We start from the raw sequence: 26,949 nt of genomic DNA, 5'->3' as shown, positions 1-26,949 counted from the left end.
GCCCACAACATTTTCTTCATGCCCATTTTTACGCTGCAGGCCGCAGGTAGAAGAGCCTGGGCCACTTATTTGTGTTAGCTTCCCATGGTAGGCACATGAGTGGACTCAGCATCTGCTGAGTCCCTGTGCGCAATTTAAATTTAGACATCAATAATAGGAGACACAACAAACAATGGAAACAACATCTAATTTACCTAATTTAACCCAGGTTCTCAGGCATGCACGTGCAAGGCCCATCCTGTTTGCACAGGTGCACCATCATTGCCAGGCGCTGCATCAAATTTCAGGTGCAGTATGCAATGACATCATGTATTAGTCTTTGCAACTGTTACATAAGAGTTTTTTGTAATTGGCAAGTAATTATGATATCATGCCTCATTAGTTCCTATACCTGCATTCCTTCTATTAAAGGCATCTGTTCACAGCAATCATTGCCTGACCAAGATAGTAGTAGCGAGCATTAACTATGAGGAGTCATTTGCCTGTAGTTACTGTTGCTGAACGTTCTGCTACTTGTCCACACTGTTTTCTCCAAGCTTGACCTTGGCTATTGAACTATTCTGCTAAGGAATAGTGTTATACCCCTTCCCCGATAAGCTGCAGAGTAGTAGATCGGAGTGAAGTAAGGACAACATGTTGTTTGGATATATCCACAGGTGGAAAGCAAATTTCCTAACTCATGATATACCAACCCAAGCCCAAGAAACCCAAAAATGATTAGTCAGAATTCTACAGGAGAAAGCGTATGGGTCCCAGGAGTGGAGGCAGCAGAACAATGATATTATTGTGCAGGTGCGTGATGACTTCACTTATGGAGCGGAGCTAAACCACTGCGCTACAGTAAAAATCTTAAGTGCAAGAGCTTGGGAGTGGGGGCACTAAGTGTGCCATGTATCAAACACTCTGGCACCTAAACACTCAAGGGTACTCTTGTTTGAATCAAGGGCCTCTTTCAAACTGGTGATCAGTGTGATCACCAAATAGTAACCATCTACACTATAGATCTCATTAAGAAGCTCAGAGATGTGGAGGATTTCCCCATCCTGGCTTCAATAAACTCAGGAGCATCCATTTTTGAAAGAGGGGAGTCCCCTCTTTCAAATAATGTGGCCCCTTAGTAGTAGCTATTGTTTGGGGATCACATGTGATCACTATATAACCCCTTGCACTACAGAAAACATTAAGGGGCCCAGGGTGTGGGAAAGATTTCTAACACCCATCTTGGCTCCAAGAAATTATGGGACTCCATATTTGAAAGAGGAAAGAGCCCTCTTGCAAGTGATGTGCACCCTTAGCAGTTATTGTCAGGTGATCACCAAACAATAACACCCTACACTACAGAAAGCTGTAAGCTAATAAGTCCAGAGATGGGGGGGGCTTTAATGTTTAGCTCTCCCCCAATAAACACAGGGGTACCCTCATTTGAATTAGATTGTCTATTTTTAGACATGGACTACCCTTATTATCAGGGCCGCCATCAGAAATCGTGGGGCCCAGTACAATGAAGCAGGCAGGCCCTCCGCCCCCCCCGATGACCTTCCCCCCCCATGACCCCCCCTGATGACCCCTCCCCCCATGAACCAGGGCCACCTTTCTGACTGGGCACGATGGGCAGGTACCTGGGGGCCCAGGGGGAAAGGGGGCCCAAGGCAATGATAAAAAATTCCTGTAGAAAAAAATAACGAAAAAAAATAATTACCTTTTGTGGTCATGATCTGGCTCCCTCCCTGGTCCTCTCTTCCATGAAGGGGGTCAGACTGAGGCGATTGAAAGGTAAGTTAAGGGGGGCCCTAATATATATATATATATATATATATATATATATATTAGGGGAGATGGAGGGAAAGAAACACTTCAGACCTTAAGTCCCGCAGCGGAACGCATATGCGTTCCACCAATAGGAAGTTCGGCATTTGGAACTTCCTATTGGTGGATGCATTCCACTGCGGAAGTTAAGGCTGGCGTCTTCGCTGCTGTCTTCAGTCTGGCTGTCACAGTGACAGCCAGACTGAAGATAGCGGGCCCCCTGGTAAGAGTGTGCCGCCCGGCCCCCTGGTGAGCCCGGACCCAGTAGAAGGGTACCCCCTGTACCCCCCTGATGGCGGCCCTGCTTATTATGCCTACACATTGTAATTCATTTAAGGCCATGCAAAATAGTAAAAAAAATAAGTAAAATAAAAAAGACTTTAAAAAATGCATTATCATTTTCAAGGGCAGGTTTTATTATGAAAACCTATGTGTAGAATCCTGCTTTTTACTGTTATGGAAAGGTGGACTGATGCCAAACCAAGAACCACAAAGTATTTCTTGGTGGTATTTAGAAAAAAATACATTTGCTTTAAGCTCACTTTCAATTAAAAAAAACTTTTTTGCCTAATTTGGGTAGAATTTCTTTGTTGTGTCAGGATGTATAAGTGGACTAAAGGTATTTTCTAAAAAGTCAATGTATTCTGGAAAAAAAAAAGTATTATTTCTGTTTTTACTGTATAAACAGATTACTGATATTGATGTTGAAATATGAACAGCCCAAAAAGTGCCAAAATGGGCTTAGCAGGTGGGGGAAAAAAGCCTCGACAGCGAATGGTTTAATATGCGTACAGCTTTCCATGAAGGGGGACCCTTCTCAGCACTGTGTGCTGCATTCCAATGGAGATTCAGGACCTGATCACTGACCTCACTGGAATGGCTAAAAGGGAACAAGAGCTACAGATACAGAGTAGAGCAACTCCATTAAAAAGGAAGTTCCCTCTCATAGCTCATAGGCTGCTAGCACGATATTGGTCCCCAAAAGAGACAAAAACTTTAGTGTTGTGTGGACTATAATTGATTAAATAAGATCATAGTTATGCATGCATAAACCTATGCCATGAGACATGTTGTTAGATCAGTTGGATGGGGTGCTTACTTTGTATCACTTTAGGTTTCAGCAAATGGTTTTAGCAAAAACATGTGACCAAAGAGGCAAGGGAGTACTCAGTAACCATTCTGACTGATTAGGTTCATTAATGCCATCCTTGCCAACAAATGATCAACCACATCCTAACAGGATGTTAGAAGTTTGCTAAAGCATATTTAGATTATTTTACCATTTTCAGCAACTTCTGTACTCAGCTTTGCCTCCATACCACTAGAATCTTTGTATAAATTGGCTAATCTGAGGGACAATGGGTTGACTGTTATTTTGGAGTTTAGTACTACAAGGCTTAAATTTTGTTATTACTTAAAAAGGAGCAACCATCATGACTTGGACTTATCGGGCTGCCTGTTTGGAGAGCAGCACCTTCGAGTTCAAGGACGAATAGGGAGATCAGTGTGGTGTAAATTGGGATATGGGGCACCTAACAACTCTGAACCCCATGCTCTTTACGACTTGGTACCAAATTTTCACTGTACCCAACTACTGTATCTATTACCATCTTTAGTATGCAATGTGGATGCAACAGGTAAATGTCCCCATCACATTCACATGTACACCACAAGAAATGGTTAATATGTTATCCTACCATGTCCCTATACTGATCAACTTATAGGATAATTTTGATATACAAAATAAAGATCAATTTTAGTGGGATGCTTATGGTTCCTGGGGTGTTTATAAAGTTGGGATGAAGGGATAGATTGCCCCTCTTTGCTAGTGGCGTCCCCAGTCCCCGCTATTTCTTACCTTAGCGGCCAGGTGGTGGGGGCTGAACCTCCTGTAACCACCTGAGTTCGCCTAATGGTAGCACTGGCCCTGTCCAGTTGGCTGCAAATACCAATACTTACCCAACAGCAGTGAAATCTCAGTAAAAAATACTCTTGATATACTCATGTTGTGTATTATTCCCCATGTTAGTTTGAGTTAGTCTGTTAATTTTTTTTTATACTTGGCATCTTTTTCGGATGCTAATTATTTCAGTATTGTTTAACGATCTTAGTGTGAGCTATTATTTCTAAACTGCACCAATACTCAGCCTTTAATTCCTCGTTGGGGACTGTCTCAGTGAGTGCACAACTCCGCTAATGCTGAGAGAAGCCCCAAGACAACCCTCTTCTCTCAATATTGTAGTACTGCACAACTGCTCCTTCTCACTGATGTGAATGTGAATTTTACCATTCCCAGTCCAGTGCCTCTTAATGCCACCCCTCTTAGCTTGAGTGACCTCTGCATGAAGTCCAAGGGATAGAAAACTCCAGACACTGGAGCAAGGCATGTTGGGACAGGTAATTCTTGGAGTGAGAACAGCCTATAGAGGTCAGTATTATTGTAAATCAGAGGGCACTACTATTTTATCACCTTAAACAAGGGCGCACAAATATCGGGATTGTGGGTTTAGACCTGGCAGGTTTGAGTGATGTGCTTTGATGTTTAGTTTGGCCTTTATTATACCGTTCGGTTTAAAAACTTCACATCAAAGACCATGTGAACCTGCTGTTTGTAAATCTCCCAATAAGTCCACCCAAATGAATGTCATAGCTCTTACAAGAGGGAAGCAATATTTATTTCTAATTCTGAGAATAACAACATGTAACATTGGGGCTCATCCTAAGTTGGTTTTTTACCCTCATTTGCTTAGTGTAAAATATGCAAATTTGTACTGTGCATGCCCTCAAATAAAATGTGTGCCAATGTTACTATGCAGATCTGACACTTGTCTCCTTATGCTTGGAAAGACAAAACAGGGACAGTCAATCCATTCTGAGTAGGTGAAGAGCCTGTTCTTGTTATTGTGAACTAAGGCAGAGCCACCTGTAATTAGCTGTATCACTTATGACAGTCTCCAGCACTAGCTAGCCCAGCAGTTCCCAAACTGTGCACCGCGGCTCCCTGGGGTGCTGCGGTGATCACACAGGGGTACCATGGTCAGGGCCGACAGTGAGCAGGGTAGCCAAATTGGAGGGGGGTGCCAAGTGCTCCCCTCTGTCTGTCACCACCCGTTTGTCCGCCAGCCGGGCAACAAAAATAAAAAAAACTTACATTTATGGCTCCCAGGTGCTCTCCTCCCACCTCCCCTCGTCCCTGCTCATCACGCCCGACATTTTCAGTGAAAAGTGAGGTAGTGAGGTAGTGAGGAACCTCAAGATAGAGGGAGGAGAAAATGGAGGAAAGAAGGGCAAGTAAAAGGTAAGACAAGGGGCACAGAGTGAAATAGACAAAGGGCACAGGGGGAAATAGACAAGGGGCAGAGGGGGAAATAGACAAGGGTCACAGGGTAAAATAGACAAAGACCACAGGGTGAAATAGAGAAGGGGCACAGAGTGAAATAGAGAAGGGGCACAGGGGGAAATAGGCAATGGGCACTTGGTGAAATAGGCAAGGGGCACAGGGTGATGTTGTGAGGGGACACATTATGATGGAGCACATGTGATATTGTGAAGGGACACGTGATATTGTGAAGGGACACGTGATATTGTGAAGGGGCATACGTGAAATTGTGATGGGGCACTTTGTGAAGGAGCACAATGTGATATGGTGAAGTGGTACATTATGATATGGTGAAGGGATACATTGCAAAGGGATACATTGTGAAGGGGTGCAGTGGTATGATGAAGGGGCACAGTGTGATGGTGAAGGGGCCTAAATACTTATTACATTATTTTGACCTAACTACTTAAAAAACAGGACTACCCGATAATTATTTTGGCTTAGGGGTGCCTTGAAAAAAGTATGGACCCTAAGGGTGCCTCAAACTGAGAATGTTTGGGAACCACTGAGTTATAGCCAATTCTGATTGGCTGATTGCGGATTCACTTCTTAAACTTTTTTCTTTGATAGTGCCTATAATATATGATATTGTGGGGGTATCTTTCATTCATACATAAGAAGGAGCATTATAATTGCTGTATTATAGAAGGTTCTATAAACAAACCTAATAGTGAAAGCATTTTTCGCTATCTAAACAAATGTTAACAAACTTTTCATGTGTTTATGACATAGTTTGATGTAAGTGTATGTGGGTGTAAGTATACTTGATGTAAACCTGACGTATATGTTACTGGAGCAGAGCTGGATGCACCATACGATGCCTCCGGCTCAGCATATGGGCGTTTATACACTGTTTTTACATGAAGGTTTTTAAAGCTTTATTTATTATATGGACGCATATGTGTCTAACTCAGCATCAGCCCCATTGTGTTTAGAATGATAATACATGCTCCAGTACTTAGTAGGAGTAGGTGAGAATTGGGTGCTGGAGGATTCTGGAATTCCCAGTGGCTCTGGGAATGTGCAGTGGTTTTTGTCATTTATATGTTTGTGTGCTTATATTATGATATGCATTTATACAGATCCATATATAAAGAGTATATACTTTTCCCATATAATACCATATGATATATTTTGGTTATCCAACACACCTTAAATAATCCAGTATCGTAACAGCGTGAGGAATCAAAAGCAAACCCTTGTACAAAGACTCGATCTATCCATCCTTTCATGATAGCAGGGAAACTGAACCAATAAAGAGGAAACTGGAAGTAAATAACAGAAGCAAGATATAAGATTCTTTTTTTCCAAGCAATACTTTAAATAAGCACACATTTTTTGTTATTTTACTATTAACTGCACAGAACTCCAATCAGGGGCTGGCTGGAAAATTTTATTCTGTTGGGGGACGAATGGTGAACTCTGCTCAACAGCCTATTAGGAGCCAGGCCTGATTTCTATAATATACATATATATTCTGGGGAAAAATTAGTCTTTCATTATTAAGAGGTAACTATATCACTATGGATGGTGTAGCTCTAATGTTATGTTTATATTTTACACTATGTTGTATATTACTTAGTATATTAAACTTGTTTTCAGAATTCATAACTGCTAAATATTTGTTTTGATATAATTACATAAAATGCAGCCTTTGCTAACTGTCTGTGTTGCCATGTTGATATATACTAGCATAAGTGATGCTGCAGCATATAACACTGTAGACTTTAACAAAAAAATTGACAGTGTGTGGTGGTCAAGATCTAAATGCTTTTCTCAATAACCAGAACTTTAAGGAAAATGGATACATAATTATAGTTTACCCTTATCATAGATTAAAATACATTATTTGCAGACTTTGTTACACTTATAGGGGTTGACCACCTACGGATACATATTCATTATGTACTGACTGGCCTGTACAAAGCGAAATGTTATGACTGCATTCTGTTCAAACACAGACACCTCTTTTCACTGTCTGCGCCAGTTTCCTTACTATATGTTCCACCAAAATAATTTTAACTATAAATTTTCTGTTCCAGCCAGGGCCATAGCTAAGGCTATGCAAGAGGAGCTATGCTGACCCCCTGCTACTTGCTTTATTTACAGAGGCAGGAAATCATTTGTTAAAGTTTGATATAAAAAACATTTTTTACGGTTATTCTCTGTTCATTTCCAGAGGTGGGGAGGGCTTTAACAAAATTATTTACATGCAGATATTCCTATGTGAATTATGTCATGCTGCTTAATTAATGTGCATGTGGGGGGAAAGTATAATGATTCCATGGGTGACGGAAGTGTGCGCGATACCCAGGAGTGGTCAGTTTCCAGAAAGAAAGTTGAGCTGAGTGGAGTTGAGTTTAAAAAGTAGAGTCCCATGGTCTGAGAGTGCTGAGAAAGAATGATAGAAACATGTAAGTTTCCCAATCCTGATATCCAGAGAGAGATAATACAGAGTATGAAGGAAAGGCATGTGCAAAGATACACTCTAATGTATAAATAACTGGTAATAGGTAATGTCAACCTTATGTGAGATTTAGAGTTCTGGACCCAAGTACTTATTACTTCAAGATTCGGCATACCTTGGTGTGACAATTATGTTCTATTGTTATTTTCCCTTAATATACAGGTAGGAAAATGTATATTGTATGTATCCATGTAATGTAATCTCAACGTGTGCTTTGCTAAATGACATGAGTCTGAAGCTATGCAAGTGTCAATAGTATTTTGAAACTAGCCAGGCCCGGGATAGATAAACATCTCGAAGGAGTTTGAAGCCCGAAAGTTGTAAACAATCTAGCCAATCAGAACAAGCAGAGGTGGGAACTCAGGTCCTGTGAACATTCTAGATCTCCGAACATCCATAACTCACTTCTGTGTCATTTTGATAATCAATCTTATTTAATTGAAAATGTAATTCCTAAGTTGGAGGTGAAGAGCCTGTAAGAAGGGTTTAAAATCTTCTGTTTTAGACATTATATTGTGCATTTTCATGAGGGGTTCTATCAAGACTGAAATGTTTCATTTTTCTCAATTTTGTTCCCTCAAACACAACAAGTCTTAGCTAGTAAGTAGTGACTCTGGTTTTTATTTCCTATTTTATTTCTGAATCTTATTTGTGCAACCTATTGTATGTCTTGTTATAAACTTTTTTGTAGCTAAGCCTTGGAAAAAAAAAATTCATTTATTCTAGTGTATTTTCCGAGATTCTTTGTGAACTTCCGAAACCCAGGGAGGCTCATACTACAGGTGTATGTGATTTAAGTGTGAAACATTAATAAGTGGTTTTAGTGACCGTAAGGACACCATAATAAATCCTTTGTGGTGGCAGAAAAGGTGTATTCATTGCTAAGTGACTAAGATGACGCCAGTCATGGGCAGCTGTTTAGTTTGCTGTATATGGGACAGGCGTTCGTGAAAAACTGGTGGCAGCTTAATTGAATTAGTGGTGTGTGATTCTAGAGAGAATCAGCATACTAATTGACCGGAGATTACGCTCAAGTCTTACAAAATTTTAAAAGATATACTACACAAATAGTTTCTGTCCCCCTCTTCTTGTTTTCTTTTCTATTTTTTATTTGGTGGAAGTGTGAGATCCAGCATGGCCACTGACTATAAGCAGATGAAAAAGGATGAGCTTTTGGCTTTGTGTGTCAACAGAGGAATTTTTGTCATCCCCGGCAGGAACTGAGAGCAACTGATTCAAGCGCTTGTGGAGGCTGATCAGAAGCTAATTATCAGAAGTAAAGAAAACCCCTCTGCTTCAGGGGAACTGTGGCAACTGGCCACAGGTGTTTTACATGTGATGAAGTGGAGCACATCAATGTCAATTGCCCCAAAAAGAAGAAAACAACTCCTTCTCCTGTGGGGGGCCCAGCAGGAAAGCCAGTGTCGGCCATCCTGTGTGCATCAGGATACCCAAGAACGCCCCAGAGACAATCTATAAGTGGTTAAGGTAGGACACCAAGTTGCACTTGGATTGTTAAACTCTTGCACAGACCTGACTCTTGTATATCCAGCTCTAGTGAGCCCAGAGAACATTATTCCCGGGGGAAGACTATTGCTGTATGAGGAGTGGGGTGCCTGCATTCTGCAGTACCTCTAGCTAGAGTGTACCTAGATTGGGGATCTGGCAGAGGAATACGAGATGTTGGGGTACTAGACAACCTGCCTGCCATGATAGTGTTGGGAACTGCTTTGGGAAGAATACATGCTGCTTATATAAATGAAAGTGATGTCATTTCTGATGCACTGATGCAAACTAACCCTATTCTTTCCCAGATGGATTCTGCTGACCAGCATAACATGAGTGCAAAAATATGCAATGAATTTTGATGTGCTGCTGAGAATACTCATGCAGATTTGCAGGTACCTGTGATGCAGAGGGAGGGCTTATGTGCCAATGTGTTTGATGATAATGCTCTTGTTGGAAAGCCTAACACTTTAAATCCCCTGGATTGTGAATTTGATCAGGGCAAAATGTGTGAGATTGTGCCTAAATGTGATACCATGTCTGCTAACGTTTTATGTAGTCAGATCGATTTACATGTGCGCAATTCTGAAGGTGAACCAAAGTGTGAAAATGTATCAAATATATTAGTAGTAGTGACCCGGAGATCAGCACAGAGGAGCTGTGCGGTAACCCCTGCAAGTATGGAAGGAAGTTCACTAGAAACTAATCCCCCGCCACCCCCTCCCTCACTGTAGAAGCTGCAGATTCAGGCAGTGAGTTTAATGAGCGGCTTCATGTTGTGTGCAACACTGATAAGCTCAGAAGTGATGTCACGATTGTCTTAGTAGAACAATGGATCCCCAGACTCTGCTGAATGACTGAGCTCTCTCACAGGCGCGGAGTCTAGGTGGTTTTCACGAGAGTACAGCAGAGAGTTGAGGAGGAGCCAAACGGAAGCAGAAGACTGAGGGTGGCACCGAGGGATAGATCGGGTGAAGGTGCCTGGGTCACCGGAACAGTGGTATACCAATGCCGGCTGTGAGGAGAAATGCTGATAGGCACAATACAGGAAGCTATGAGTAGAGGTAGAAAAGTCACTGGACCAGCGGGTTCAATGCTGGGAGAGAGGGGGCTGATACCACATAGGTAACTTGAGACGGCTGCAGAGAAGTCACAGAGACAGCGGTAGCTCTGAGAGGCAGCGGATGGAGAGAACCGAAGCTGACACCATACAGGTAACTCAGGTAATGGTAGAAGAAACACTGGAACAGCGGGTTCAATGTTGGAGGAGAGCAGGCTGATACCGCAACACGCAGGCCACAACGAAAGACAGGAGCCAGATCCTAGAGCACAGGAAGTGAGCTTGAAGAACAGGCAATCGGCAGGTGCACCTGGTAGTTTTAAACAGTGTTCCACGATCCCGCAGCCAATGAGGGAAGAGAGGAGGTTCCAAAGGTGGACTGTGATTCTGCACATGCGCAGACCAGACTGCCAACGATGCATGCGAGCAACTTAAGCCAGGATATGCCGGCATCACTGCTTGTGAGAATGAGGTAACGGTACAGGTGCCTGCAAGCGGGATCGGGGCGTAACAAATGACACTTTCAAATCATAATAAAACACTGATTCCAGTTTATCGACAGTGAGGGGGAGGGTCAGTCAGTACTGTCTTGAAGGCGAAGAAGATTTTTGGGAAAATTGCCTTTTGTACAGAGAGAAAAATGTCACGAGTAGGCATTCAGATATAATTGCTGACAGGCAGCCAGTTGTACCTCAGACCTATAAAGAAAGGTTGCTGAAAGTAGCCCATAAGATACCCCGAGCAGGACATTTGAGTGTTGCCAGAACTAAAGCTCGTTTGGTACACAATTTTTACTGACTTGGCATGCTGACTGACATAGCCAAGTACTGTCATTCATACCATGCATGCCTGGTGATTGGGAAGTCTAGTGATGTGGGGAGGGCCCCTATCATTCCCCTGCCCATCATATCAGAACCCTTTGAACTGGTTGCTGTGGATATTGTGGATCCTCTAGCCATTCACAGTAGCTCAGGGAAAGAGTACATTCTGACTGTAGTGGATTATGCTCAGGGCCGGATTTACCGCTAGGCAACCTAGGCACCTGCTCTCAATGGGGGCCCAGCTGGGGGGGAAAAGATAAAATAAAAAAAATTGTGCGGGGGGTGTCGCGGGTCAGGGGAGGGGGGGGGGTCGGGTGCAGCAAGATGGGGGAGGGGCTAGTGTGGTGGCTGGTCTCCTCCCTACCTCCTCTGTGTGGCTTGCTCTGTGTCACATGGGACGTGCACCACATGACAGGTGCCGTCCCATGTGTGAAGGGGATGAAGACTGCAAAACTCCTAGATGGAAAAAGGTAAGTTGGGGGAGGGTAGTATATTAATAGTGGAATTATGTGTATGTGAGGGGCCATTGTCTGTGTGTATTATGTGTGTGTGAGGGGCCATTGTCTGTGTGTATTATGTGTGTGTGAGGGGCCATTGTCTGTGTGTATTATGTGTGTGTGAGGGGCCATTGTCTGTGTGTATTATGTGTGTGTGAGTGGCCATTGTCTGTGTGTATTATGTGTGTGTTAGGGGCCATTGTCTGTGTGTATTATGTGTGTGTGAGGGGCCACTGTCTGTGTGTATTATGTGTGTGTGTGTGATGGGCCACTGTCTGTGTGTATTATGTGTGTGTGTGAGGGGCCACTGTCTGTGTGTATTATGTGTGTGTGTGTGTGTGTGTGTGTGTGTGTGTGTGTGTGTGTGAGGGGCCACTGTGTTTGTGTATTATGTGTGTGTGTGTGAGAGGCCAGTGTATTTATATTATGTGTGTGTGAGGGGCTGTTTGTGGGAGGGAAATAGGTTTATTTTTGAAATGGTAACACTATTAATTTAATGTTTTGGTTGGAGGGAGGCCTACTTATAAAATGTGGGTGCTATATTGATTTAACACTGGGGCTGGTTGGACTTCACTAGATTTCATGTACACATTTTTTTTTCCAAATAGGGTCTCCAACATTTCAGGATCCAGACAAGCAGCAACTGATCAAAAGACACAGCAGCCACAAGTGATGAAAGTGACGAGAACAGGTAGGAGAGAGCAGCACAGTCTGCCAACTCTCCTGAATCTGTAGGGATTTATATTATGAGGAGGTCTGACTTGTTTAAATGTTGCCCTATGGGATTCATGCGGAAGACTGACATATTAACATGATTATTACATTCCAGCACTTTTTCATGTTTCTGTAGGTAAAGGGCTGCAGTCAGTAACAGTAGTGGCGGACGGTCTGTGACGTGGTAGTGATAGGAGACTACTGTTTTTTCATTACTGGGCTTGCTAACCCTGAACTGCAGTTTCTTGACATGTTAATTATGATTAATACCTAAGTTTAGTTAAAGATAAAGTACAATTTGTGTGAATTGAAAGGTAAGCTATGGTGGAAGTGGGGTGTATATGGTAGTATGCCATACCGCTACTTCTCATACTGCCTTCATTGTAAAATAATAAAATTACATTCACTCGTTTACATTCCCATTACATTTTTCATACCGCCACTTCTAAATTTCCACTTCGACCACTGAGCTTTATATTCATCGTATGGCGTATATGATTAGTATAATTCAAAATTCTGCTAGATCCTTTGACAAAATATGGGGTCCATGGTCATTATTCTTTAACTGCTGGGACCACAGTCTGATGTAGTGTAATGATAAAGGAGGGCACAGTGTGATGAGAGGGACAGTAATGAGGGGCCACAGTGTGATGCAGGAGGAGCAGCGTCATGTGCGGCAGCACATAGCTTACCCTTCTACTTAACTATAGGGGTATATGCTATGCTAAAAAAATATAGTGCTATGGATTGATTCGGGGAGTGGGGGGGCCCAAACCAATATCTTGCCTAGGGCCCCATGAGGTCTAAATCCGGCTCTGATTATGCTACTAGGTGCCCAGAAGCAGTAGCTCTTTCCTCCATTCGCTCAGACAAAATAGCAGATGCCCTTATAACTATCTTCTCCTGGGTGGGGTTCCCAAAAGAAATGTTAACTGATCAAGGTACCCAGTTCATGTCTAACCTCATGCAGAGTCTTTGTAAAGAGATGCAGGTGAATTATTTAATTACTTCCCCGTATCACCCACAGGCCAGCGGGCTGTGTGAATGCATTAATAGCATACTAAAATAAATGCTTAGGACTTTTGTGGAGTCACAGGGAACAGACTGGGAGAGGTTCCTGCTGCACCTCCTATTTGCATACCGCAAGGTACCGCGGTAATCCACTGGCTTCTCGCCCTTTGAAATCCTGTATGGGCGCCTGGTGCGCGGCCCGTTAGATTTGATTACGGAAGAGTGGGAAGGGAAATTGTTCACCCCAGAAACGTCAGTGGTACTCTATGTAGTGCAGTTCAGGGAAATATTGCAGTCCTTAATTAGGATGGCATAGAGCAACCTGAAAGCTGTGCAGGTGAAACAGAAGCTGTGGTATGACCGCAATGTGAGAGAATGCATATTTGAGGTGGGGCAAAAGGTTCTGGTTCTGATCCGTGTGCGGCAGAACAAGTTGCAGGTTGCCTGGGAGGGCCCCTACACCATAGTACATAGGACGTGTTCTAATGTAGGCATTGTACAGTAAGGATGTGTTCGACCAATTGCATATGGATTCAGACTGCGGTGCATTCGCAGATACAGCTCAGAAGGCAGTTTTATTTGCAGGTGGATAGGGGCAGGTGTAAGTAGCTGATGATGATGATGAACACCCAAACTAGCATACTGCTTGTAATTACAGGTTTTGTGAATGATTCAGAGGTCTTATTTTTTGTACACTTATTGTGAAGTTGTTCAGACTTTAAAGATAAAACATACACAAAAAAAAGAAAATTGTTTGTTTTTTAAGAGGGTGCACACTCTTATATTGGCAAATATAAAAGTTCTATAACTTTATTGGTATACTTTAAAATACTTCACATCCCTGCTAAACCTTAGTTAATTTAAAAGCAGCAAAATATTAAAAACTGATAGTCAAAGAGAAAGTGTATCAGAAAGAAAAATCATGAATCATAAAATGCCAATTGGCAAAAACTGGTTTAATTTTTCTTGATTTTTGATATGATTCTTGAAGACTTTATAATAAAGATTATGGGCCTGATTCATAAAGGAAAGTAAGGGAAAAAATTGACTGAGTTTTCTCCTGGACAAAACCATGTTACAGTGCAAGGGGTGCAAAATAGTTTATTATTTTGCACATAAGTTAAATACTGTGTGTTTTTTCATGTAGCACACAAATACTTGATAGCTTTATTTGTACACTGAAATTGAAAGTTGAACTAGGACATGCCCTATCCAACTATAAATCTGTCCCCACATTTTAAATTTATATCCCCCTCCAATGCAACATGGTTTTGCCAAGGTGAAAAGTTACTCATTTTGTTTGCTTTCCTTTCCCTGATGAATCAGGCCCTATTTCTCTATGTATCTCAAAGTCAATTTAAATAGTCTCTTTCAATGCTCACACATTTATTAATCATTCAATTATATTTAACTTATTGTTTCTTTACCACAATTCATACACAATAGGTAATTTAGTATATAACCAAATTCAAGTTAGCATGTTATTCCATAATTCTTTAACAATAAATGTATGTACAATTCTTTATTCTTTCAGTGTATGTCCACCCAAATAAATCATGGTTAGTGTGTGAACTGCTGTACAAATTTTACTCCTTTGTATCTTGAGAGTTATTTAGCATTTCCTCCCTGCCCTGCGAAAATGTCAGGCAGCTCATCTCAGTACAGCCCGCACTCCTTGCAGCTTGGGTGGCACACACAGCTCTGACGTCAGCACACATGGAATGTAATCCAACAACATCCTATCCTTACTTGAAAGAGTGCTAGCAAGTTAATGAGCTATTATTTAGTTCTTTAGGTCCATTATATATTTGAATGAGCATTGATTTTAAAAGGGAGACATTGAATGCCTATGGTTATGTCTTAGCAGTGACACACAGTATTAGCTAAACATTAAATGAACATATTCAAAGTGATAATTCAAAATGATAATTGAAAATAATAATTCTATATAAGAATTTCAACACTGTACCTGAAAGATGACTAGATCAGCTTCATGAACTTTTTTCTGTTCCTTAAGAATGTCTTCGCATAAACCACCTTTTCTAAAAGCCTCCTTTGTTTCCATTCCATAACTGAAGTGCTGCGGATTACAGAGGTCTCCTGTGATGCAGAAAAATATTTTTTATTGTACAAGTACCTGTATTACAAAGAAGCTATAAAATGTAAACTGCAGTCCGGGAAATTTTAGTATAAATACAATTTTTACTCATGTGCGCCTATCCTCAGCTTAACTTTTCACTTTAATTACATATGACTGTTCTGATACAGTGTGAGGATCGGGGTCCTTTAGATTACTCAGACTGATAACAGATACAGGTGTAACACCATGTTATTAGTATTGAAGGTGTACTTTAACACTGCACAACAAAACAGCGAGTTTCCACTATACAATACACAATAGCCAGGTAAGCAAGAGCGTCCTACAGATAGCAGTGCATTGTGTCTGAGTAAGTGATGGCAAGGTCCTTGATAGCAGCTCTTAATACATAGTGTGGCCCTTCTGTGATTCAATGAGAATAACCGTCCTGTGTCTCTTGGCCTGGGATGCTGGCTCACACAAAGCACTGTCACCAAGGGCACTCTATAATAACAGAACTTAGATTCCTGCTTAGTATCCCTAACAGACGAGTCCCTCGAACTGTGCTGACAAGCTTCTCCCCACTTGCATTAGATGTTCTTCACGCCTGCTCTCTCATTTTACCTCAATATTAACTTCTTCCTTTTTATACCTACCCCACCAAATACATGACCGCTACCACACTTTCTGTGCGGAACTCCAAGTAGTCTAGTAAGGACATGATAGTGCAATGGACTAACCTGAATGGGAACAAAGCTATGATAATACAATAGCCTAAGTAACATATAACTAGATGTGCAGAGACTTGCTTGTATTTAAGTTAGTTGTAGACAATAGTCTATTACCCATTAATCTATTGCAATATCTTTTGTCTATTCACAGGAGTCTTCTTACCTAACCTTCAAAGCTTAATCTTATTACCTGTGACATTCCTCTGTGATATATTTGAGATATATTTACAATAGATGTCAACAATAATTACAGTTTTAATGTAACCCCCTGTCACTATGTGTACAGTGGGAGTGGGGTGCAAAAAGTGGGGTGTAAAGGGTACACAGTGCACCTCCTTTTCAAACCCTGTCTAGCTGATGGGCATGGGTGTAAATGACCAGGAGGCCCCTGCACATGCAGGTATTTCTTTGTAAGTAGTGGGACACAGGAGATGTCACTTTGTGGTGCAGTGCAATAAAAGTCAGAATAATTTGGGCCCAGACCATGTCTATCACAAACTGAACTCTTTACACTCCTCTTCCTCCAGCACGATAATCATATTGGTTGCAACAATACAGAAATATATACAGCTCATTACTCTCTCCAGCACAGTTCTTAATGAATCAGTATCAGTATGAATTTGGTTTCAAGTATATCTCTTTACTGCTCCTGCACAGTTCTTAATGTTATCTAAGACAGTTCACATGTCTCCTACACTCCAGTACTCCATCCTTCACTGCAGTTCACCCCTTCTCTGCAGGGGCATTCACATGCCTGCTAACAGGCAGGCAGCTTCTCTTCAAAGCATGCAGTCCTGACACATGCTGTGTAACTCTCAGCTGCAGCTCTCCCCTCCTTTGCAGGGATGATTCCAGCCCCAGTACTCTGACACTCTACTCTGTGTACTCTCAGCCCCTGACAGCAACCCTCTCTCTACGGTCTCTTCCATGCAAAATGTCCCCTTCTCTTTCTTTTGGTTCTCTTTAGTGATATGGGGTTCTACCCCTCTCTGGTATTGGAGACTCCTCCCCAATGTATTTGCAGTCACACTGCTTCATGCAGAGACCCCCCTTTCTCTTTGGGGTCCTTCCCATGATGGGGTTCCCCCACTCTTGCTTAGGGGACAGTAGCATTTGTCTCTAGATGGCAGCCGTCGCTCACCCGCTCCTGAACAATGCCGGGGGGCCCTTGGACATCTATCCCACCATACCCCAGCTTTCACATAATTACTGTTTCTAGCTACATTCGGTGGATAGCTTCACTGTGTCTTGCAGAAATTAGTCTGCAAGACACAGTAAATCCCCTTTGATGAACTTGCTGAGTGCCAGTGTGCTTTCACAGTTACTGTAACACACTGTCCTCCTACTGACCCCCCAAGTCTACACAGCAATGTTGTCAATCTGTTTCAGAAATTCTTCTGGCAGGGTGTATATAAGAGGTGACCGGTGGTCCTAGGACCTGGTCCTGAGTCCTGAAACCCCTCGGACTACCCTTGGGCTCTCACTCTGTATTCTGCATCCCTACCCCTACTGGGTCTATCGTGTGCTCCTCTTCCCTTGCCTTGTGCCATGTCTCGCATCTCCTCTCCATCATACCTAAGGATAAAAAGCCCCATGCTAGAAGCCGTCCTTTGTATTTTGTGAAGCAAACACCTTTTGTCACTAACCCTCAGAGAGTGGACACCCCACACAACTCTGCTGATTCTGACTCTGATGAGGACGATACAGCTCCTATCACCAGATGGGACTTAATAACTCTCATCAAAGAAATGAAGGCCCGCAAGGCTTCAGTCCATTCTGAAGTGCAAACAGCCCTTCATGATGACCTCTATTGGGGACTGCACCAACCAAGTCAAGCACAGACTGGAGACTGTGGTAACCTTCCAGACTGGCATGGAGACTGGCATATGGTAAATTTGAAATAAACTATCCACAGTCCAGGAGCAGCAGGAGGATATGGACAATATCGTCATGCCAGACGAAACAACTTGAGAATCCCCAAGTCTGTAAAGCCTACGCATCTCTCAAGAGTCTCTTCTCCCACCTTGGCCTTAAGATCCTGGGAGAACCACCTCCTCCTGGATAGGGCTCATAGGGCACTGAAACCCAGGTTGTACGATCAGAACCAGTCTTGGGATGCCATTCTACACCTCCACTTCTATACAACTAAGGAAATGGTTCTCCGGAGAGCCCGCAAGCTGCTCTCCCTGACATATGAAGATATTTCAGGACTTATCCCCTGCTACCTTTGCCAGATGAAGGGAATTTGTCCCAGTCACGCAGATTCTCAGGGATTATAATGTGCTTTACCATTGGGGCTTCCCTTTCTGCCTCTTCCTCTGGCACCAAGAACGTCAGATTTCTGCAAGATCCCTGTCTGAAGCTCAATCCCTGTTTCAACTGTTGGGCCTTTCTCCAGGATCTGCCCCGGCTCCCTCACAACCAGTGGCTGCTATGATGTCGCCTGCTAGTCCTCGCATCCATAGATCACCTAGGGGCAAATGATCTAAAGACTTTAGAGCCACTACCCCTAACAGACCCACCTTCTAATGCCCCCCCATATTGGCCCTTTCGCTTTAACTGAGGAGCCCCTCCTCGCTGAACCCACCTCAGGTCTTCCTCCTGTTATCTTATTGGAACTCACATTCTGGGGCCTAATCTATTGGATTACTATTGACTTACTTGCGTTCCTGCTGGACATTGACTCGATCTCTCGAGGGGCCTACTTCTGCATAGACTTTTAGCCTGGACTACCTCTCTTGCTGCCATGTTATTGTTCTTTGTTTTTGTTGTGGTGCCCTCTCTTATTTCCTGCTGCAAATGAACACTTGAGGCGGTTGTCTCTCAATTAATGCTACCAGACCTACTGCTGACCAAACGGATCCCTTCCCTGAATGCTGACTACAGGCCTGTTCTTATATGCTGATCTGAGTTCTCATATATGCATGTTTTATTTATGCCTCACAGTATTTACCTTTATGATTTGCTCTACCCTGTTTTTTGCACCTGTTCCTATTGCTCCTGTTACTCTTATATTGCCACTACTGACTCATTGCTCCCATTGAACCCACTTTCGAGATGGTGTGCATCTCCCTCCTCACATGCACCTGCCTTCCACCCTTAACCACCATCCATATACCTGTCACGGTTCTCAAACAGAAGTACAGCTAGGAGTCATGAATTCGGTGAAAAACACTGTGTTTATTTGCAGAGAGGTGATAACAGGTAATAAGGAGCAGTGATAAATACCAGGTTCCAGCTGATGCAGCAAGTAGCATGAAATGTCCAGAAACAATCAGGTAAGGACAACAGGAAATGACATCAGGATTAGGACAACAATAACCAGCCATGTGAGCTGGGGGAAACAGGTTTAAATGGACCACACCCAGGTGCATAGAATGATTGGTGAACAGGGGGGTTAACCCCTAATGCACACAATAGCAGCACCTCTGGTGAGTGGAGGTACTGCCAATACAAAACAATAATAGGACAAAAAGGCAGGAGCTGCCATGCAAAGCAGCATGTAGCACATAAGCTGAGGGCAGATCGTGACAGTATCCCCTCCCTTAAGGGCGGATTCCAGACGCCCAATTATCAAAAATGTCTGAATTCATCGGAATCATAATCCAGAATTGGGGGCCCGGCAGAAAAGTCCTCGTCCAAGGGCGGAAAGGCAAAGGAGACCATGCCAGTTGCCAGTTCAAGAACTGCAGAACCTCCTCTTCTCTTACGTCCTCCTCTCTTACGGGACTTTCTCGGAATTGGGGCCTGAGCCAACTGAGTGGAGCACAAAGGTATCTCTTGGCCAGGTGAGATGGGTGGACCTGCTGACAATACAGAGGCCCCGTAACAAGGCATAGCGGGAGGTGTTGGTGAAAACTTGTTGATCACTGCATCGACAAATAGTTGTAAGTCAGAAAGAATGGGGTGATCAGACTCAACAAAAGGGTTTGCCCATTCCATAGCCTCTCCTCTAAAATGTGTTAACAAAAACAAAACTTGCCTCTTTGGGTCACTGGCAAGGCTAGGTACTGAGGGGAAATAAGAAGCACAAAACCTCAGTAGAGCACTAAATTGAGAAAGGTGCCCCTCAAAGGTAGATGACAGCTCACACTTGGCACCCTTGGCAACGGATGGTTCGGACTTGGTAGCAGGCTTGACAGGAGACCCGGACTGGGTGGCAGGCTTGGGAGCAGGCCCGGACTGGGCGGCAGACTTGGGAGCAGGCCCGGACTGGGCGGCAGACTTGGGAGCAGGCCCGGACTGGGCAGAAGGCTTGCCAGCAGGCCCGGACTGGGCAGAAGGCTTGCCAGCAGGCCCGGACTGGGCAGAAGGCTTGCCAGGGACAGCGCTTTGAGAAGCCTGAGAGCAGACAGCGTTTTGAGAAGCCTGAGGGCAGACAGCGCTTTGAGAAGCCTGAGGGCAGACAGCACTTTGAGAAGCCTGAGGGCAGACAGCACTTTGAGAAGCCTGAGGGCAGACAGCACTTTGAGAAGCCTGAGGGCAGACAGCACTTTGAGAAGCCTGAGGGCAGACAGCACCAAGTGGTAACTCGGGCTGAACCGCATGGACTGGCAACTCGGGCTGAACCGCATGGACTGGCAACTCGGGCTGGACCGCATGGACTGGCAACTCGGGCTGGACCGCATGGACTGGCAACTCGGGCTGGACCGCATGGACTGGCAACTCGGGCTGGACCGCATGGACTGGCAACTCGGGCTGGACCGCATGGACTGGCAACTCGGGCTGGACCGCATGGACTGGCAACTCGGGCTGGACCGCATGGACTGGCAACTCGGGCTGGAGGGACAGAACCCCCTCTGGAGCAGACTGTATGAGCAGCGCCCCCTCTGGAACAGTCGGTAAGGGCAGCGCCCCCTCTGGAGCAGACTGGAAGGGCAGCGCCCCCTCTGGAACAGTCGGTAAGGGCAGCGCCCCCTCTGGAGCAGACTGGAAGGGCAGCGCTCCCTCTGGAGCAGACTGGAAGGGCAGCGCCCCCTCTGGAGCAGACTGGAAGGGCAGCGCTCCCTCTGGAGCAGACTGGAAGGGCAGCGCCCCCTCTGGAGCAGACTGGAAGGGCAGCGCTCCCTCTGGAGCAGACTGGAAGGGCAGCGCCCCCTCTGGAGCAGACTGGAAGGGCAGCGCCCCCTCTGGAGCAGACTGGAAGGGCAGCGCCCCCTCTGGAGCAGACTGGAAGGGCAGCGCCCCCTCTGGAACAGTCGGTAAGGGCAGCGCCCCCTCTGGAGCAGACTGGAAGGGCAGCGCTCCCTCTGGAGCAGACTGGAAGGGCAGCGCCCCCTCTGGAGCAGACTGGAAGGGCAGCGCCCCCTCTGGAGCAGACTGGAAGGGCAGCGCCCCCTCTGGAGCAGACTGGAAGGGCAGCGCCCCCTCTGGAGCAGACTGGAAGGGCAGCGCCCCCTCTGGAGCAGACTGGAAGGGCAGCGCCCCCTCTGGAGCAGACTGGAAGGGCAGCGCCCCCTCTGGAGCAGACTGGAAGGGCAGCGCCCCCTCTGGAGCAGACTGGAAGGGCAGCGCCCCCTCTGGAGCAGACTGGAAGGGCAGCGCCCCCTCTGGAGAAGACTGGAAGGGCAGCGCCCCCTCTGGAGAAGACTGGAAGGGCAGCGCCCCCTCTGGAGAAGACTGGAAGGGCAGCGCCCCCTCTGGAGCAGACTGGAAGGGCAGCGCCCCCTCTGGAGCAGACTGGAAGGGCAGCGCCCCCTCTGGAGCAGACTGGAAGGGCAGCGCCCCCTCTGGAGCAGACTGAAAGGGCAGCGCCCCCTCTGGAGCAGACTGGAAGGGCAGCGCCCCCTCTGGAGCAGACTGGAAGGGCAGCGCCCCCTCTGGAGCAGACTGGAAGGGCAGCGCCCCCTCTGGAGCAGACTGGAAGGGCAGCGCCCCCTCTGGAGCAGACTGGAAGGGCAGCGCCCCCTCTGGAGCAGACTGAAAGGGCAGCGCCCCCTCTGGAGCAGACTGGAAGGGCAGCGCCCCCTCTGGAGCAGACTGGAAGGGCAGCGCCCCCTCTGGAGCAGACTGGAGCTCAGGAACAGAGAAAGCGGCTGAAAACTCTGAACCGGACACAGTGGCAGCAGGCTCGGGACCGGACACAGTGGCAGCAGGCTCGGGACCGGACACAGTGGCAGCAGGCTCGGGACCGGACACAGTGGCAGCAGGCTCGGGACCGGACATAGTGGCAGCAGGCTCGGGACCGGACACAGTGGCAGCAGGCTCGGGACCGGACACAGTGGCAGCAGGCGCCAAGCTGGAGGCAGATGATGTGACCTCAGAGCTGGAGGCAGATGATGTGACCTCAGAGCTGGAGGCAGATGATGTGACCTCAGAGCTGGAGGCAGATGATGTGACCTCAGAGCTGGAGGCAGGCACCTCGGCACAGGAGACAGAGGCTGGCACCTCGGCACAGGAGACAGAGGCTGGCACCTCGGCACAGGAGACAGAGGCTGGCACCTCGGCACAGGAGACAGAGGCTGGCACCTCGGCACAGGAGACAGAGGCTGGCACCTCGGCACAGGAGACAGAGGCTGGCACCTCGGCACAGGAGACAGAGGCTGGCACCTCGGCACAGGAGACAGAGGCTGGCACCTCGGCACAGGAGACAGAGGGAGTGGGTGCCTCAGGACAGGCGGCTGGAGCTGGCAGATTGGGTCTCTTTGCAGAGAAAAGAAATGCTGGAGCATAAACAGATTTGGAGTGCCGAGAGGAAACAACAGGAGATGGTTCAGTAAGTTGACGTGGTCTACGGACAGGACAGTCCTGCAAGAAATGTGCACTGCTGGCACAGTAGAGACACAGTTTGTTGGTTATTCTGCGCTGTCGCTCCACTTCGGTCAGATGGGGGCGTGGCCCACTTGTGAACCGGGCATTAGTTAAACTGCAGTTGTTAGTTAAATGCAAATTTGACATGGTATTATTGCAAGGTGTTGGCAGCACGGATTCAGTAGCAGACAGAGTTGGCTGGGTCAAATCAACAGTATCAGATTTCAGTGAAACAGTCTCTGATAGTCTCCTGAGTGGGTCCAAAAGCAAAGTGGAAAATTTTGCCAGCTGGGAGCGTAACAATATAATGTCCATTTGTAAGGTTTGTAGCAGTGGTAATTCCATGATTGGTAACACAGACATGTTGCAAAAGACAAATGAAAACTTGATTGCAGCAAAAAGTCCCAGAATAAAACAAAACTTTCACCTGACTCCAAAGCTGTTTTTTGGGCTGGTTATACTGTCACGGTTCTCAAACAGAAGTACAGCTAGGAGTCATGAATTCGGTGAAAAACACTGTGTTTATTTGCAGAGAGGTGATAACAGGTAATAAGGAGCAGTGATAAATACCAGGTTCCAGCTGATGCAGCAAGTAGCATGAAATGTCCAGAAACAATCAGGTAAGGACAACAGGAAATGACATCAGGATTAGGACAACAATAACCAGCCATGTGAGCTGGGGGAAACAGGTTTAAATGGACCACACCCAGGTGCATAGAATGATTGGTGAACAGGGGGGTTAACCCCTAATGCACACAATAGCAGCACCTCTGGTGAGTGGAGGTACTGCCAATACAAAACAATAATAGGACAAAAAGGCAGGAGCTGCCATGCAAAGCAGCATGTAGCACATAAGCTGAGGGCAGATCGTGACAATACCCCATAAAGCTTTATGCTCTCAGCTGGCCCCCGGATACAGATGGTATCAGCTCTCTCTTCCCACCAGCTTCATGGGCAGGTGTCCTACACCACACCTGACCTCCCCTTTCCTTCTCAAGCCACCACCTATATACCCCTCATGCCCAACCCTCCCAGGTCACCACACTTCTACTTTCCTCCAACCCACTGTATTCCTGAGGGTTAGAGTTTTCTGGTGTTGGTAAAGAAGCCTGGTAGTGGCAGCAACTACTCTCCTATAACTGGCACACAGTTGGCACTTACAGTTGGTTAGTGTCTGGCAGCAGACACTAGTAATAGCAGACTACTGAAAGTAAAGGAACCTCAATGTGAATCCGTAACACCACTGGAAACAGACAGGGTGGCAGAGTAAGCCCATCCTGTCACAAGTGCCCCTTTAGATCTTACCCTAAAGCAGACAGGGGTGGGGAAGAGTTCAGATTAAATCCGTGGAACTCTGCTGGAGTCATATACGTAAGTTAACAGTGTCTCAGTGTCTATCTCTTTCAGGGTCACAGGCTATGATTCAGTCCAGGCAGCAAACAGGATAGTCACAAGCAAGAGTCAGATAACAGATGGCAGACAAGATTCAATAATCACAGAACAGGCGCAAGGAGAAGTTAGTGTGTAAACACTATAAGCAGCAACTACTCAATAGCTATTTAATACAGCAAGAACCAATAAGGAACACCCACTGATCAGCCTCCAGGCAATAAAACAGACCCTGTGTAGAATGCAGGTATTGCAGCAGCCGCCCACTTTATTCTTGTCCAGGTCGGCTGAGAGGCAGACAGAGATCCTGTTCTGATTGTGTTTTAAACACAATCAAAGTGGCTGGGCAGCACCCTCTGCTGACAGGGACATGTATATATTGTGCGGCTGCACAGAGAAAAATGATAGCAAGAGCGAGTCACTGATTTTATATTGATAATTTGGCAGCTACAGGTAGTAATTACTTGTTTTTGTATAGCAGCAGGTATGCACCATTGTCCCTGCTGACTTCACGAATCACCTGTAGCCAGGGGCAGGGGGGATCTGTCCCCCAGGATGGTCCCATTTTGGGCTACCTTGAGCTGGACACTGGGCTACCAGCATTTTGTTTCCTTAACAATAGGCTGGTGAGTCAAGTCTTGCCACCTGGACTAAAATTTGCCAGCCCTCCCCATCCTGTAGCTGCTTTTCTGTAATTTAGCTTCCAGTGCTGCAAAGGTAGGCAATAGATATTTCTCTGATAGTCTTTTTTAGTAACTTGCTCTGATCGTGTAGGATGTTTTGTCCTGTTGTAGACCTGTCAAAGTGGTCAAAGCTATTTGTGACAGTCTTTAGGCAATGTCAAATATTATTGGGGAAAATGAGCAACTCTGATTAGTCACCAAGTAATGAGCAACCAGTCAGAAGTTTATTTTGTTCTAGTGAAAGATTATATAGTTTGGTTTTAAGCTGATAGGGATATGTGTATGTACCATATTGTTGATAGGATGTCCTCCCAATATCACTCATTGAATAAAATATTAAAAAAGTGAAATAAACTCCTAAGGGTAAGCAATCAAGTGACTGTGATTATTCTCTCTTATACAGTAGTAAACTTCATTAAGTAAGGTAGACAATTTTCAAGTAAATGGTGTACCCATAGTATTGCCAAATGCATACAAGCACACTTTAGTCCAAAACAGGGACTTCTCAGACTCATCAGTCAAAAGTGCATTTAATGCTAGTTTCCTTAATGGAGAAGAGCTTGTTAAGGTCAACAGTGTTTCTTTAACTCATCTTAATTTCATTCAATTTCCCATGTAGATTTTTAAAAGCCATTATGCATGCATGATTGCAATGAATCCCAATTCAGGAAAGGGCCCCTTCACATCATTCAAGCATATCTATTTTACTTGTTTCATTAACTCTACTAAACCTTCTCTTTTGTTTCCTTACTTTCAACAGATACAACATACCAACCTCACTTGCTGAAGCATAAGATTTTTTATTTTTTTTATATCTCTGACTTGCTTATTATATCTATTGATCTTTGGGATCTCTAAACTCTGCTCATTCCTTACTCAAAATCCAAGTTCTTAATTCAATCCCTAATAGTATCATGTCATGGGTTCTGTATGATGTTTACCTGTGATGTCATTTCTGGTCGCAATTGCATTAAACTTCATGGCATATAGATCAGATACAGTAACATTGCATCCCAGCTTACTCAGGACATCAACTGCAATATTTTTTAATGATCCATTCATTGACTTGGGCTCCTGGTGGGCATATACAATCAGCACTTTCTTGCCTATTAAAAACAAGAAAAGTAATCAAATAAAAGCAATATATACACAAATACAAATTGTGCATTTCAATAACTATTTACTTTTAAATGTACATTATTAAGTTTATTTTTATTGTTTTTCTTTTACATAACTGTAGCATTTGTAGTATGCAAATAATCTAATCTTAACAAGCATCTGCATTACCCACATACAGTCCCCATTTTGGAGGTTCAGACCCTCAGATGACAGTGATATATGGTAGCATGATAGGGATATATGATGCAGTTATATGGATACATGGTGGTCCTGTAATATTATGGAATTATGTCACTATGCAGTGGTATGCAATTGTCTGGACACCCCAAGTCAAATGGTATGCTCCACTTATCTATGTGAAAATAAGTTAACATAACCTCAGGGTATAAACGTAAACATAACAGGCCTGATTCATCAAGGGACGCATACTGAGTGCTTTATGCTGCGACCAGCCAGTTTCAGAACGCACATAATTTGGGTCTGTGCACGCCAGAATTCAACAAGGAGCAGATCTGAAGATAAGTGCGCCAATGAATATGTGTGTTAATATGCTCTGCTTTACTACACAGGGCACAAGTCCAATACCTATGTAGAATATAAATTCTCCAAAGAGCACACAGAAAGTTAATATCACCTGTTAATAATATAGGGCCTGATTCATTAAGGATCTTAACTTAAGAAACTTCTTATTTCAGATTCCTGGGCAAAACCATGTTACAATGCAAGGGGTGCAAATTAGTATTCTGTTTTGCACATAAATTAAATACTGATTGCAGGAGGGGAGTGGAGGGGGGAGTAGCGATTGTTAAGCACAAATCATAGCCTCTCAAGGCTGACTACACCCCCTCCATAGATTGGCAAAGACACATTCAAGTGCTTTTGCAGATAAGGTTATGGCTGGGCAATGGACGCCCATAAAGTTTGCCCACTTCACATCTT

General features: G+C 44.8%; 1 protein-coding gene across 1 annotated transcript in view; it reads right to left on the bottom strand.

Annotated features, from left to right (window-relative positions):
- Positions 1-26,949, bottom strand: part of NQO2 (N-ribosyldihydronicotinamide:quinone dehydrogenase 2) — a 47,766-nt gene that overhangs the window by 4,300 nt on the left and 16,517 nt on the right. The window contains exons 2-4 of the mRNA XM_075214391.1: positions 25,833-26,001; positions 15,231-15,361; positions 6,337-6,450 (exon numbers count right to left, since the gene is read on the bottom strand). Of these exons, the coding sequence (XP_075070492.1) occupies positions 6,337-6,450; positions 15,231-15,361; positions 25,833-26,001 (414 nt within the window). The remainder of the gene's footprint in view (positions 1-6,336; positions 6,451-15,230; positions 15,362-25,832; positions 26,002-26,949) is intronic.

Source organism: Mixophyes fleayi, chromosome 5 (genome assembly GCF_038048845.1).
Source record: "Mixophyes fleayi isolate aMixFle1 chromosome 5, aMixFle1.hap1, whole genome shotgun sequence".
NCBI classification, from domain to species: Eukaryota; Metazoa; Chordata; class Amphibia; order Anura; family Limnodynastidae; genus Mixophyes; species Mixophyes fleayi.
The sequence above is the reverse complement of the archived record's forward strand: the minus strand, read 5'-3'. Positions and strand labels throughout refer to the sequence as shown.